The 15,510-nt window shown below is 40.8% G+C and overlaps 1 protein-coding gene across 3 annotated transcripts in view; it reads right to left on the reverse strand.

The window, feature by feature from the left end:
- Positions 1 to 1,474: 1,474 nt before the first annotated feature.
- The window catches only part of ntrk3b (neurotrophic tyrosine kinase, receptor, type 3b), a 138,308-nt gene continuing 124,272 nt past the window's right edge, over positions 1,475 to 15,510 (reverse strand). For all 3 annotated transcript variants that reach the window (XM_028401842.1, XM_028401840.1, XM_028401841.1), the window contains 3 exons: positions 14,310 to 14,553; positions 4,416 to 4,574; positions 1,475 to 1,757 (listed from right to left, as the gene is read on the reverse strand). In XM_028401842.1, the coding sequence (XP_028257643.1) occupies positions 1,572 to 1,757; positions 4,416 to 4,574; positions 14,310 to 14,553 (589 nt within the window). In that variant the 3' untranslated portion in view covers positions 1,475 to 1,571. The remainder of the gene's footprint in view (positions 1,758 to 4,415; positions 4,575 to 14,309; positions 14,554 to 15,510) is intronic.

Here is a 15,510-nt window from a genome sequence, read left to right on the forward strand (position 1 = left end):
TGCTAATATATAATATTTTAACAGATTTTGTCTTAACAGTTTTTTTTTTACCATGAATAACTTTTAATGGTATAATAGTGATGGTGTAAAAAAATAGTTTCTTTTCTGGTATTTAAAGGTCGCTGTGTGTGTGAGGCTATATCCCAAGTTTAGACTTGTAGTTGTTTTTGTGTTATTTTAAATGTCACTGTGCTTCTGGAACAGCGAGGCTAGCTTCACTGTTTTTAATCTTCACTGAATGCTAAGCTAAGGTCCTGGACACAGCTACATATTCATGATCATTTTCAGAATGAAAGCAAATAACCTCATTTCCTTAAATGTCAATGTGTTTCTTCGACATACAGGATGGAGTGAGGCCACACACCTGTGACTAACAAATGATGCATACGCGCTCTCTCTCTCTATATAGATATATATATATTTTTTTTATAGCAGTTTCACACCAAAAAGCTGGAATATGACAAAGTGTGTGTATGTGTTGGAAGGGTGAGGTGTGAGATATTACTTATGAACGCACTATCATTGCCATAAAAAGCAAATGAACTGGAAAGTGAATAAGAGGTTTCATCACCTCTTTGGAAAGTGTCGTGTGGAACCATGGCTCTGAGTCATCCCACATCCTCCACAAAGTCTCTGTGATTCAGTGTCAGTGGGATTTTCGGACTATTTTCACTGCCATTCACCTTCACCACATAAAACAACTTAACCAGCACTGACACGGTAATCCCCAAGAGAAACCTCCTCTGGATTAGGATGAAAACAATTAGCGTTATACTTTAGCCACCCAGATCACAGTCAGAAAAGAAACCAAAGTAACATCCGAAAAATAAGTTAACATAATTCTGACACATAGAATTTTACAATATGTACATTATTTTTAAATTAAAATAGATTTGTCAGTTGTCTGATTGGGTAGGTCTTCTACAACAGCGATTTTTTTTTCCCCTCCCAACATCCAGTGTTGTTCAACAAAGTTCCCATCAAACGCTCGGTGCCATCCAACCAGAGTGCAAGTAAGGCTTCCATTATCAAGTCCCTGCCAACAGTTTGTTGGTGGCGTCTTCAGACAGGGCCGAGCCCTTAGCAAGACACATGGCAGACCCTTCAACACTTTGACCAAAAGAAATAAATATAAAATATATGTAATATTTCTATATATATTCATAAAACCAATCCCAGGATAAATTTAATGTGTTTGTCTCTGATGTGTTCTCTCCATAATATAATCAAACTGTGGCCATCTTCCTTTAACCAGTCCACTTCCCGTTCCATCTCCTTTTTTGTGTATTTTTGCAGTTTTTCGAGGAAAAAAAAAGAAGTCTTCTTCAAACCTGTACATCTTATACGCAAGTAAACAAAATGTAAAAGTGCGTGTTTTTTTGAATACGTTTTATCCACTATATCCAAAAGTGTTGCAGGCACTTAAGTCCTTCCCGAACAATGCAGGGTTTTTTTTTTCGACAGTGGAGCAGGTTGGTTTGGTTATTCCTGGATTCATGTGGGTCGTTCTGTCTGTATGTCTCTGTCGATCTGTCCGTCTGGCGAGGAAAGGGCTACCTGGGGGGTCGCTGCTAGCCCAGGATGTCCAGGTAGACCGGCGTGGCTTTTCCCATAGCGAACAGAACCTTCTGAATGTCCTTAATGTTCAGTCGCTGCTGCGGTTCCCTCTGCCAGCAGCCCAGCATGATGTCATACACCTCCTTAGGACAAATCCGTGGCCTCTCCAAAACCCGACCCTGGGTTATGCACTCAATAACCTGCGGAGCAGACAGGGCAGCGAAGTGAGACAGACGATTCGCACTGACTGATTGCTTCAGTTTGTTCATAATGAGAAAGCAGTGACACTGAGCAGACTGTCCTTTGAGGTTTGAACTAATGAAACTGAGATGAAAGAAATAAACAGAACACATTCAGTCCTAAATTTGTGCAATATTAAAGGGGAAACAAGATTTTTTTCCTGTCCCACAGCACAAAATAATAACAATACTAAATATCTGTGGGGGTGGCTATTTGAGATGCTGTTAAAAGGCTGATTGATCATTTCTTTGTTGGGCCTGTGCACTAATTAGCCAGATGACTCACTGTTGTCGTGACAATTTGACTTCATTATTTGTGTCAAATTCAGGCCTCTGTAGCTTCACAGAATTGATGGGGGTCTATTAGTCTGTAATAACTGTGGGTGTACAGAAAAAAACTGTACATTTCTTTTTCCACATAAGATTTATGTACCTATCAATACCAGGTCAGATCCTGTGGTCTTTTCTTAAGTTTTCACTTTTCAAAGAATAGAAAAATAACTAATACAGCTGGAGAGGGAAAACGGGGGAAACACTCTCTTTGTAAGGCATATTATGTGTCATGCAATTTCATGCTCCTGCAAGCCAGCAGTACAACAGCACAGCGTCAGAACAAAGGATTTGATAATCTACTCTGAAGCCTAATATCTGGAAAGAATGTACAACAAACTTGGTCTGTGCTTGAATAAATACGGGTATACTGTGGTTTGTATTTAAGCATGTCAACTGCAATCCAACACACCATAAACTATACAATACAACATTAACAAACTGTTTTTGTTCCACCTTACATTCTGTACTTACTGTACATTTTAGGGTCAGTTAGAGCTCCAGTGAGTTCTGTGATACATTATGTGTTTGCAAAAAAAACATTACTTTTGCTAACGGACAAAAGGAAAGTGGAAACAAGGGAGTGATTTGTCACCCTTGCTCTGTGATCACAGTTGGAGCCTCTGATCACAGCTCCAGTCCACTCACTTAACAAGCAACTCGGGAGGACAGATAAGCAGCAGGATGCCCAGCTGCAGGCAGATCTAACAGACTGGGCTAGGTTCAGCTGCCACTGTGAGACCGAGGCAGGAGGAAGTTACACTTGACCACATGTACAGCAGTGCATAATAAGCTGTCTTTTTAGTTTTCTGTGAAACTGATTTGGAGGATGAACCTGCTGTTAATGTGGCTCATTCTAACTTTCAACCTCTACACTGAAGAGATTCAGGGAATCAAGGAGTGAATGAGTGTGCAAACAGGGCAAACTGCTGCTATCCTCTGTGGCTTCATCTTTCCATTTGGTTTATGTAGATCCCTGTCTGTCAACTCAATAAATACAGCCAACCATCAAACTGACATCCATCCATTTTCCTAATACACATTATGCTGCAGGGTCATGAGGGGGGGGGGGGGTATCCCAGCTGTCAATGGACAAGAGGCGGGGTACAAGCTGTAAGGATGTCAGACTGTCACAGAGCCACAATACTTACACAATACTTAAAAATAAATAAAATAAATAAATAAATGAAAAGATGTAAAAACCAAACTCTCCCTGTTTAATCCACTATAAGATAGATGTAGGGTACACTGTATTGTATCTGGAGTCAGCACCACAGGGAAAGCTGGGACTGATGGAAGCTGGCAGAGAAAGCTCATGCAAATTTTATTGTGCAGCTCCAGAGAAGAGAGTGGCCAAGGCTGTAGCACCCAGAAGAGAACAAGGCCTGTTTGAAACAGGTAATAATTCATCACTGTCACTGAGTCACTCATACTCATTTATTATTGTTGAAGTAATGTATCACTGCACAGTGTGTTAAACATATTGGAATAATTGAATAAAGTACTACATTCCATTCCATTCCATCTGAAAATAAAATGACTTTTGAAAAACAGATATAAATTCTATTTATTTATTCATTTATTCTGTGGGGTAATGTATCTCTTTACACTGTAAGAAGATTTTAGGATTGTACTTTAATCAGTTTCACTTAGTGTCTTATAAAGCTTCTCTCTCAGATCTATATGGAAATCTCAACTGGTTTCAAGCCTAAAAACATATTGATGTTTCTACTAGAACACTTTTAAGTGCAATGCATGCCACATGCCAGGTTATTCTTTTAGGTCAATTTCATTTTCTCAATATGCTCACTTAGCAAGAGTCATCCTAATTGAATTGTATTGATTCAAAACAGAGCCTGCAATGAAAAAAATGAACCAATCATGGGTGTTATGTAATGCCACATCTTTGTCTGGTGGCAAAGCAGCATCAATTTAGCACCTCGTTGGACTAGCGCACGTCTCAGAGAGAGTGAAGAAACAACACGAGGCAGTAGATTAAGATGGCAGTGTTCATTTAAATTTGTGATTAGAAAGCTCAGGGTTTCAGTTTGGAAGAGTATTTCCTCAACCTCGATGCTCTTTGAGTGCACTTTTTGATTTGTTCTGCAATAACCTGCACTGCTTGATGTTTGGAAATGGAAAAGCAGACTTTCACAATTACCACTGGATGACCTGGAGCTATCATTTCCAGTGTGTGCATGAAATCCTGTAGCACAGCCTTTGATAATATAAATATATATATTCTGTATGTCATGAATGCTTTATCAACGAGCTTCAGGCTCTGTGTACCTCGTTGTTACCCAGCTGAAACCAAGGCTGCTTCCCATAGGTAAAGATCTCCCACAGGATGACTCCAAAGCTCCAGACGTCGCTTTCCGTGGAGAACTTCCTGTACATAATGCTCTCTGGAGGCATCCAGCGGATAGGTAGCATGGTATGTCCTCCAACCTGAGAGGGAGAGAAGAACAGAGGAGACATCTTTATTGTAGAAAGAGAAATGTTGTTGCTCAAACACAGATTAGAAAATGTAGTCATCAACACCACTCCTTGCTGTGTGGGGATTAACTGTCCCTTGCATGTAACTGATACACTGGGTTTAACACAGCTGGATGTTGACACAGATGCAATACAGGAAAATGCTGACTTATCTGACACCTGCTCTGCATGTATTGAATCACCGGATGTGAAATTCTTTAGGTTATGGTATTAAACCGCGCCTTTGTTCTTGATGTAAAATGGGAATATGCAATCCCTTCCCTGCAGACGTACAGGCATTAAGCAGAGGATCAAAGCCTCAAAGCACGGAATTGAATGTGTTTTAATCAGTTTTTAAATAAATCAACCACAGGGCAAAGAAAAGTGCTGAATGCTGGCTTATAGATCCTCACAGCAAAGAACTTCACATGGCAGCTAATGTAAATGTGTCTTCAAATCCTTCATATCAACACGCACACCCATTGCATTCAGAGACCCAGGCTAACAGTTCAGTCGCAGTCGATATTGACTCGAGGCTCTTTGATGTCTTCTCACCACAACATGAAATTAAGTCTTCTTTCGCTGTAAATACTCTGAGGCATGATATTAATCGATTAAACAATCACCCATTAATCATCAGCTTCCATTAGCAGGAATTGTTTTAAGATCTATTTCCCATTGGTGTCAGTGGCAACGCTTTAATCATGGTGGTGTCAAGCTGGACAAGACCAATGGGGGTAAAAGCAGCGTCGTTTGAGCTCTAAAGGACAACATCACTGAATCACATGAGTATTGTGGGACAGGTAGTTTGGGGGGGCAGTGAGCAGTGTCTGAATTTAAAGGGTGGTTAAAACAGCCAGTGTTCATGCATGCAGCTGTGTGAGTGAATGTATGTAGAATCTCCACTTCTTTGGACTAGCCTAACCAAGCTGTGACAATATTAGTGAGACAAACAGCCTAACACAACACATGAACTGTGGTATTAACCCAAGCTTCAAGCATAGTATTTGACAGGTTTAAATACAGACACAGCACATCCAATAGTAAATATTCGTTGCTATGGTAAACCTAATAATGATGCTGATGTAGTCAAACAAAGTTTGTTAAAGTCAATGTGCTAAACCTAATCTGATCACATCACTTTGTTATTTTAGGCACTTACAATGCTTACTGTTGTCCTATCACTTCCTGCTGTCACTTAGTTTTTGCTATCTGGTTCAGTTTTTTTGACCTTTGCTGTTGTTATCTTGACAGTTTTGCCAAGATAAAAATACGATGGATTTTTAAGCCCCTTTGAGGTTTTTATCTCAGAGTCAAAGGAAGCACTCCTGCAGTGTATCAGACACACATCAATCATGCATCCATCATCAAAACTGTCAATCCCTCCATGCGTTCACTGTTCCATCTATCCATCTGCTTGACCAAGCTATGTGTGTGTGTGTGTGTGTGTGTGTGTGTGCGTGTGTGTGTGCGTGTGTGTGTGTGTGTGTGAGGACAAAACAACTGAAATCATCATTAGGAACCTCTCTTAGCTGTGTTCACCCACATGCAGATCCTCCAGCCTGTACCTCTGGGTTACAACACAATCAGATTCATTTAATTATAATAAGCTCTTCTTCTAACTCCATTTACCATCTTCAACATCTGTGTGCCTTCAGCTGTGAGTGCTGCGTGGCATTTTAAGTATCAAGAAAAAAAAAAAAACTCAAGTCTTACTAATTACCTCCTAGTTCCATAGCGCACTCATTGCATATTTCCTTTGAAAGTCAAACACAATCTCCGTGTGTCAGCTTGATGCAGCAGATGAATCTTCTGGATGTTTTTAAAGAAGCATGAGATTTGTCAATCTGCCAAACGGCGGCTTCTTCCCGGGCATTTATTCAGAACGTCCTCTGGTTTGTGCACTTCATCAAATTTAGTTGCTGAGTATGAGGCCCCCGTTTCTTTGCCTTTACTCGCCCTTCATCTGTAACCTTCTCTGATGTCCTGGACTGGGTTGCATCAGGTATTTTATATTACATAAATTAAGCTTATGTAACATAAATGTATATGTTAACCCTTTCAATTAAGTGATTTAAAATAGATGAAATTAAAACAGCCTATCAGAGGACTGATATCAGTCTGATCACTATTGAGTAATGTAAAGCTATAGCACCAGTGGCTGGCTAGCTTAGCATAGATTGGACCGGGGTTAACAACTGGGTTCATCCAAAGATAAAAATCTGCAAAGCACCTCTAAAGTCATCAGCCTACTGTATGTAATTCATAGGGTGGACTTTGTTTGCTGTGTGTGCAAAACACATATTTTTAAACCTGTACAAAAGTGCAAATAAGCACAAAATGTTGAAATATTCCCTACCTAAAGCTGAATTAGCAGATTAAATCATATACTGTATCACAGTTGCCAGAACTTTTATAATGTAGTGTCTGTTTCATTTATAGATGCAAACGGTGGCTATGATCCGCATGCAGAGATAAGGCTAAATCAGACACTTTGGTTAACAAAGTTGCTCCAAAATGTCTACAGTTCATATCATTATTCACTTTGGTCAGGTTGCACATGTGGTCCATTCCTTTGCGACCTTGTGTCTTGAAAAACTGACTTCCACTTCAACATTCTTCAAGAAACCCCATCATCTGACAAGAAGAAAAACTACCAGATGTTTTGTACCTGCTGACAATGTATCCCTGGGAAATGAAACAAAATACCTCCTTGGAGCTTCTCAGTGCAGCTCCTGACTCCTTTGAAATAGATACCTAGTGTGCAGTGGGTTTAATGCGCGGTGTTATTACAAAGCTGCATGGCTTTCTTACATTTAACACAGATCAATATTTGTGTCAAGGAAGGTCAACAAGACACCGTTTCGTACACCAGCACATACAGTGCTGACTGAGAGTCAAAATAACACACCATTAACTTCCAGCATGTGGAACATTTGGTCTTAGTGGTGTTTCAGCAAAACAAATGGAAGGCATCATTTAACTTCCATCCCTCCATCACTGAGAACACATCTGTCTGCCTGAATAAGCGATTTTACACAGCCCATTGTATAGAGCCATACAAAAAATAGCCTTAAAATAAGTATACCTCACAGATAATTCACATTCTGAATCATGTGAACAGCAATATGTAGATAGACTATGTTGAATATTCCTACTCTGTGCATGCTGCTATATTTGTTGCATGTATCATGAAGTCCCTACAGGGTTTTTGTTGAGCGCACGCAAAAAAAAATAAAATAAAAAATTCACCTACATCTTGCCTCACTTACACACATTTGCACGTCAGACCACAGCATTCCAGCAATCCACCAGGGTCTGAGCACTCTACTCAACTACTCAGTGCAGTGCAGAGTTGTAAAATGAGGAGAATACACTTTTGTGAATCCTCCAGTCACATTCCTGCTGATCTGAAACTTGCCCGCCTTATTTTTCAATCCTCCTCTACCGACCACCCTGGAGGACTGTTGTTTTGTTTCTATAGTGGTAAAATAGTAGGTGAGATAGAAATAGAATAGAGTAGTAAAATAGAAACAGTGAGAAGAGGTTAAGACAATCATAAATATGAGAGGTATTCGAGTCAGCCAATTCTCTGTGTCTTGAAAAAACACTGTATTTATTGACATAAACTTAGCGGCGGTCGGCAGTTGCTTTCCCTTGTGTGCACCCTCAAACTCATTTGCCACGGTTTCACTACAAGCTAATCGGAAAATGAACACCGACTTACATTCCACCTGGTCTCATTACGCATGACACATCTTAGCATTGTACACAACATTAAGCCAATATTGATGTAGAGACCAGACGACCCTGTTATGTAAAACCTTTGGGTTGTGCTAAGCTAGGTGGGCTGAGGGTGAGGTGAAGGAGTTGGCGAGGGGCTGTATACCAATCTGTCCCCCTGTGGAGCTTTATAAAGATTATACAAAATTAATTAAGTTCCCGTTAGTCTAAATGACTTATCTGAGGTCCACCCTGCCCACTGCGTGCAACGCTTAACCTCATCAGATGCATACCAATGATTCAGCCGTTGCTGCTGTGGCGAGGCGCATTAAAAATGGCTGACTCGCCGCTTCCCAAATGATTGCATGCCATCACCTTGGGTTTTGTGACAAGGCCACAGCAATTAGCTTGGAACATGGGGGAAAACGGAAAAAAAAAGATAAAGAAAAAAAAGCTGCACACATAATAAAAATAAAATAATTGCCCCTGTAATTATCCTCATCTTTCTCACTCAATGTCACATGGAGAAGCTGGCAATGCTCTGCGGGGAGTGAGGAATGAGTCTGGGGCTTTTTTTGTTGCTGTGTAAACTGGATTAGTGCTCTGCCTGTCCCACCGTGGCAGGGGAGTGATTGGATTAACGGCGTGGAGAGCACAGCAGCATGGCAGGGGGATAGATTACTAGCCCAGTTGGGCTCTTCGATGGGCGCTCCGTGGCCTACAGGGAGTCCTGGGAGGCCCCAGACATCTTAAAGGGCCCCGATAACCATCTAGTCACACACTCTCTCACTGCTCTAACCATGCTGCTATCTCTGCTCTCCCAGCTCAAACAGCAGCAAACACAAGTTCACTTTTAGAGGCTATGATGTCCATTAGGTTTCTACCTGCTGCGCTGCTGCCAAGTGGAGATAAAGTGGTATCTACTCTGGCCGCTGCATGCTGGTGGGTGGTGAAAGTTTCTGAAGGTTTTCCAAACACACCCACCCACCCACACACATACACATATACTGTGGATATTCTATTTTCTCTTTTTGCTCTCACAGCTGACATTATAATGAGTAGAAATGAAGCCTGTGTTGCTGTTGTTTTTTTTTAAAGAACACACACCTCTGGTGAATGCTCTTTATGTTAAAGGCATCTGATGGCACCAGCAAAGAACCTTTATCAGACCTGCTGCATTGTTTCTGTCAGCGTGCAGATGTCAGCATAGGCGATGCTCCAGCTGGATATCTGACCATAATGACTGGGTCATTTCTCCTGCTTCCATCACAGTGAAGACAAGGAACAATGAATACAGACAGATGATGGGTATAGCCAGATTTTGTTGATGTGCTGATGAAGTCCCACATTATGAAATTCCTACAGCACATGGTCATTAAAGCACCTATGTATACCATTACCATGACCCTGGATAAGTCATGTATGCTGCAATGACTTATAGTTATGATAGGCAGTGTGTGAGGAAACTGACGTGTGGGAAGATGCCCATTCTTGAGAAAAAAAGGCCTAGATCCTCTAGTCAGAAACTTCACTTCATCTGTGAAGTGTTAATTTCCTACATGTATAACTCCATTATACAGCAATCATTTCAGACAAGCGACTCCAAATGTAAGAGAAGAAAACAACACTCTGAGAAGCACGGCAGACTTTTTTCACATCCCTTCATGCAGAAGTAATAAATATGGCCTGTGTACTCATTAGCACCAAGCTACATACAGTTTTTGAGGAGCTTGTGCTTGATAAATAATGCAGCAGAGGAGCGGCTGTTTGATCCTTGAAACAAGGGAAACCTGGGGACCATTTTTCTTCAAAGGAAAGCAGTGCAGGTAAGCAGAGGCTTTCTGGCAGAGTCACAAAGAAGGAACACTAAGTCCTTGAAACAGGATCATTAGATTGTAATGTTAGATTGTTTGATAGTCCTCAGTTTGTGATTCGAAAATCTGGTCTGTAAATATGTGTTGAGGCAAGATTTTAATTGTGGCTGCCTTTATTTACAATGCTAAGGCTTCTGCATCACCTTCAGGACAACATTGCACTTCCTTTTATAAATAACAACACATAAACAGACATTAGGAGAAAAGTCAAAAGAGTCAAAAGATGGCTATAGGTAAAAGAATGTAAGCCTCTACATCTTACCATCATTGCACTATCTTTGCAATTTGGCCTTCTCACCAAAAAAAAGACTGTGTCTGCCCAATAATTTCAGAAAGCACAACTGACAGTAGACTTTCTCTTCCAAGATGCTGGGAGTAGAATTTGACAAAAATTAGAAAAATACTATTAACTACTGTAACAAATCGGGGAGCAGCTGCCACGAACCTCTCATAACCAACACATATTGCACACAACATAACTGGGTATAATAGGAAAAATGACAGAAGGAAATTAGCTGTCAAATTTGCTGCACTGCATATTGTTAAATCAACTCTGTTCTGCATTAAAGAGCACAAAGACGCCTGTCATTACACTATGGGAAAATAACACATCCCATAATGACATCTGAGACCTGCGGGTTGTCATAGACCCTGCGTGAGCTCCTCCATCTGTCCTGTAGAAGCTGCTTCTGAAACATTTCTGCCAAAAAAAAAGAACGAAAAAAAAATCACAGCCTTCCTCCTTGCACCTTGAATGCATATGCACTTTCAGAGCATTCACTGTCATTTATACCCACCTAAACATGCATAATTCAGATCATCACTCTCTGAACTCAGGAAAACATTTCCTGATACATCGTGAGACCCTGGTACTGTATAAAACAGCTACAGAGCAGTTCTGTCTCTTTTCAAACAACACAAAAGCGTATTCAGTGCAGGCGGAGCAGGAGGATGTGACAGATGGAAGTGATTTAGGACAATATTCGTCTCTTTCTTGAAGTTACTCCCTCCTGCTGCAAAGTGTCTTGGGAGTCCCAGAGGGCAACAAGCGTCGAAGCAACTAGTCAGCGATAGGAGGATTGTACTCTTGGCAGGACGCTGCTATTTATAATCACTCAACACAGGGAAAGTGTCCAATACTGTTAGGAGCTCCTTATCTCTGGGCTCTGTCAATATTCCTCTGTGTGGGTGGGCAGTGATGCTATCAAAACCTACCAAACAGCAGCTTCACACAAGACATGCCTCACACATCCAAACACACACACAAATACACCCTGAATTCAAACTCCTCTGGTTTAACCCTACGTACAGATTTACAAAATCTATTCTCCTTTTCCTCACTGCAGTGTATATATGCATGTGTGCCGAATCATTAAATTATTCAATAAATTATTCAACTGTCTAAAATTTTCCCAATAAATTCACCAGTGAGTTTGATTCTAGGACTAAGGATGTGTCTCAGACTCCCTCCCTCCTGCCAAACAGAGTGTTGCTGTGAGGCTTATTTTCTTTTCTTAGCTGTAGTCACACAACTTGGTTTGGGTTCCTTGTCAACAATCAAGAGGATGCTTCATGACCAGAAGCCTTAAAAAAAAAACACAGACCTGGGAAAGCTGTGCGTACAAACTGCCCAAACCTGAACGCGAAAGCAATGTTTTTTAAAAGTGTTTTTTTTTTTTTATCCTGTTTTTCACATTAGGACTGCCAACACCACCGACCTTGGCAGACAGTAACACATGAAGCACCCAGCTGTTTTCTTTCACCTGTCACTGAGGAGTATAATCTACTTGGAGGCTCACCTCATCACCCTCAGGTCCCCTGCACAGACACCCCGACTAACCAGCAGGAAGTCTCAAGGACATGATCCCAAATACTGCAGGTGTGGTGGCACTGCAGGCAAACACTGATTCCAGGCCTTTGCACTGGTAGTTTAACTGGTTTACCCTACATCACCTTAACACTGCCTTATTAATTTACTGTATTTATTGCTGTGAGTGTGCTACACACACTAACAGCTCCTCATCATCTTGTTTGCTTTCATACGGGTGAAACCCTCTTATAGCTCCTCTCAGTTTCCTTTCACTGAGCTGTTAACTCACACCACTTATATATTAGGCTTATAATTGTTCAGACAAGAATAGCCAAGTGAACCCTTTAATCTTCCAGCAGAGTGGTATCTGCCTGCTAAATCAGTCGTGACTGAGACAATTAGATGAGCTGTTCTTTGGCCAAAACAAGAAAACACACTCAGTTTTACACTTAACTTCTCCACAGATGCCTACCTGAGCTACACAGTGCACCCAAAGTTACACTGGCACTACACTGGAGTAGTCCTGACGATTATAGGAGAAGTCATTTGCACCAGTATTTTCCTTAGGTGAACTTTATGAGGTAGAAAACAGAGTTGCAAATGAAGTGAGTAATTCTAAAATGCTGCCCTACCTTAATCTGTAAATATTTAATGAAAATAATTTCTGGGATTGGAGGCTGACCTGCATAAGGTAAAGTAGAGCACAAGGGTGCATGAGAATTAGCATATTCAACCAATCAGATCGATGAATCACAAAGAGGGGGATCACTAAGGATCTTAGTAAACAAGTGCTATTTAGCATGTCATTAGATGTCTTGTTGCTGTATAAAAAGCCCTGCTGTCAGTACCACAGGATGTATGTTGCATCTAAAGCCTCCTGATTGGTCAAGAACCCCACTGGAACGTGGTAATCTCACAATAATACAGAACACATAAAGTCGCATCGTCTACAAAGAAACATTTTCCTGCTACAACACTCTTAACATTTATTGTAAAATTGAACAAATAAATCTGAAATTAACAGAAGTCATTAAAAAGTTTCACAATTCATAGCTTCTTTTTTTTGCCATACTTACTATTAAGCTAACCTGGATCAAGTTGCCAGTGTCAAAACATCCAATTATTCCCCTTCACAAAGACCTGATAATGAGTATGCACGGCTGTAAGCGGAGTATTTATAAACCCTTGATGCTAAAACCATTATGAGCTTTGAAAATAATATTTCAGAAGTGTGGCTGGAAAATGAATGTCATTAGGTTATGTCACAGAGCAAAAGAAAAAAGACTTTAATATTCTTAGGGTTCATATAACTTATGCTCCAATTTTACTGTGAATCTGATCTTACAATATGATCTCAACACGTGTTCAACCTACACTCTTCTGACAACCTTTCCAGAATTCTTTTAACATTAAATATTCAGATTTTTAACAATATACCTATAACACAGATTAAGACATCTACCCACAAATTGTTTTTTTTTCCATTTATGTGTGTAAAGCTGCACACACAGCAGTCAAGCACTTCATAACTGCTGGTGCTGCCCCTCACAAAGACCAGATCGGCCTAGTTGTCATGCTGAGAAAACAGAATCAGGCACACATAAAGTCATTTCACAAGACGAGTCAATTTAAAGCAGCCAGATCTGTGGCTGCCATCACTCCACTTATTTATTCTGCAAAAAAAAAGCTAAATTCTTCAGCCTGGTTTGCAGCATAGTAGCTAATCGTGTTAAACAGTAGAGAAGACATAATTCAGAGGCTATATAAACAAGCCTCTCAGCATCAGGCTGGAGGCTCAGCAGCATCTCATCTCCACCCTCGCCTGAATGTGCGAGGGCTGGTGTGGAGGCCTGAGGCAGCAATGGGGATAGAAGAGGTGTAAACTCTCCTCAAAGAAGGAAAAAACAGGAAACCAAAACAAAAACATATAAACAAAATGACACAAGAGAGCCTCCAACACCCAATCAAAAATCTTATTACGTTAGTTTGCAACCCTAGAGACTTTAGTTAGGGTTGTTTTCAACCTAATTAGAAACCAAGGCAAAAGTATCTACAACTAAATTTTTGCAATTAGAGTTTCCTATGTTCAAGTCAGTTTCAGGTTCTGCTATAATGCTTATTATATCTGTTCAAATGCAAAGCAGAGTGACTGAAAAGTTGACACTTCACCGTAAACACAATGTGACAAAATCCACAGAGGAGTCTCAAAACAAGCAGACATAGTTTCAGTCTTGATCACTGCAGCACACATTGTTTGAATGGCTACTAACAAGCAAAGCATCGATGCTGGCTGAGACTCACCCTGTAGTAATCGCTGCTGTAGATATCCCTGGACATGCCGAAGTCTCCAATCTTGACCAGCAGGCCGTTGCCCACCAGGCAGTTGCGGGTTGCCAGATCTCTGTGCACAAAGTGCTGGGAAGCCAGGTAAACCATGCCCGAGGCGATCTGGGTGGCGATGTGCAGCATCTGGGAAAGGCCCAGCTCTCCATTGGACTGCAGCGGCTGGCCGTCCACCAGGATCATGGCGTCAGGGCCGTGGGCTCTGGGATACAGAGTTGATTGATTTGAGTAATTGGAATTGATGACAGAGTTTTCGGTTTAGGGTAGAGTCATTGTGGCCCAGCTGTGGGTCTTGTGTCCAGAAGATGTAATACCATACTGAAACTGCTTTTAGGAAAGAACCCAAACAGTGTTAATAAACCTTTATTCTATTGTGTTACCTCCATCTTACCTACAGCCTTCAAAAAGCATCTCTGCTCCAAAGATTTATTCTTAACCATCTGTCCCTCAAGTCTGTAATAAACTGTGGAAGACAGAGTTTAAGCAATCTGCTTCTACAGCCTGAAATCAGTTACAGTTTATGGAGCTGGTGTCACTAAATTCATTTAAATTGACTTGTAAGTACGTGCGTTTAGTGTTGGAGGGTTTGACTGAGCTCCTCGTTTGACAACTGCTGATGAAGTTTGTTGCTGCTCACTGTTTATTTTTATGTTAATTGTATGTTTGTTATCATGTTAATTGCACTGCTGCCTGTCTTCTCGGATGCCCTTGTGAATTGAGTTTTTATCCTTGTAAAATAAAGGTTATGAAAATGTTGCTTCCTTTTTCTAACTATTGAGGCTAAATATTTGAATAGAAAGAAATGTGATCAAAAATAAATATGACCCGCAAACAATCTGTTTGATTCATTAGGAGCTTTAAAGGAGCTTTTTATTTTTATTTTTTAAAACCTCTATGTATGCCTCTGACAGGAAATGTAACCACGGCTCTGGTATTTCGTCGAGGTGCTGTAAGTGGTACATTTGCTAGAACAGGTTGACCGCAGGTTTCTGGGTGACGATGAAGAACTCATTTCCTGTGAAGAGTTCCTGCTGTTCTCATCACCTTCTCGTCACTGTGATTACAGACTAGGCGCCACGCAGGGAGGACTACGGCTCACTCACTCTCACTCTTTTGTCTTTCTGTCTCCATCCAAGAATTTTAGTGCAATTGAGTTCTT

The sequence above is a fragment of the Parambassis ranga genome, chromosome 3 (genome assembly GCF_900634625.1).
Source record: "Parambassis ranga chromosome 3, fParRan2.1, whole genome shotgun sequence".
Lineage (NCBI taxonomy): Eukaryota > Metazoa > Chordata > Actinopteri > Ambassidae > Parambassis > Parambassis ranga.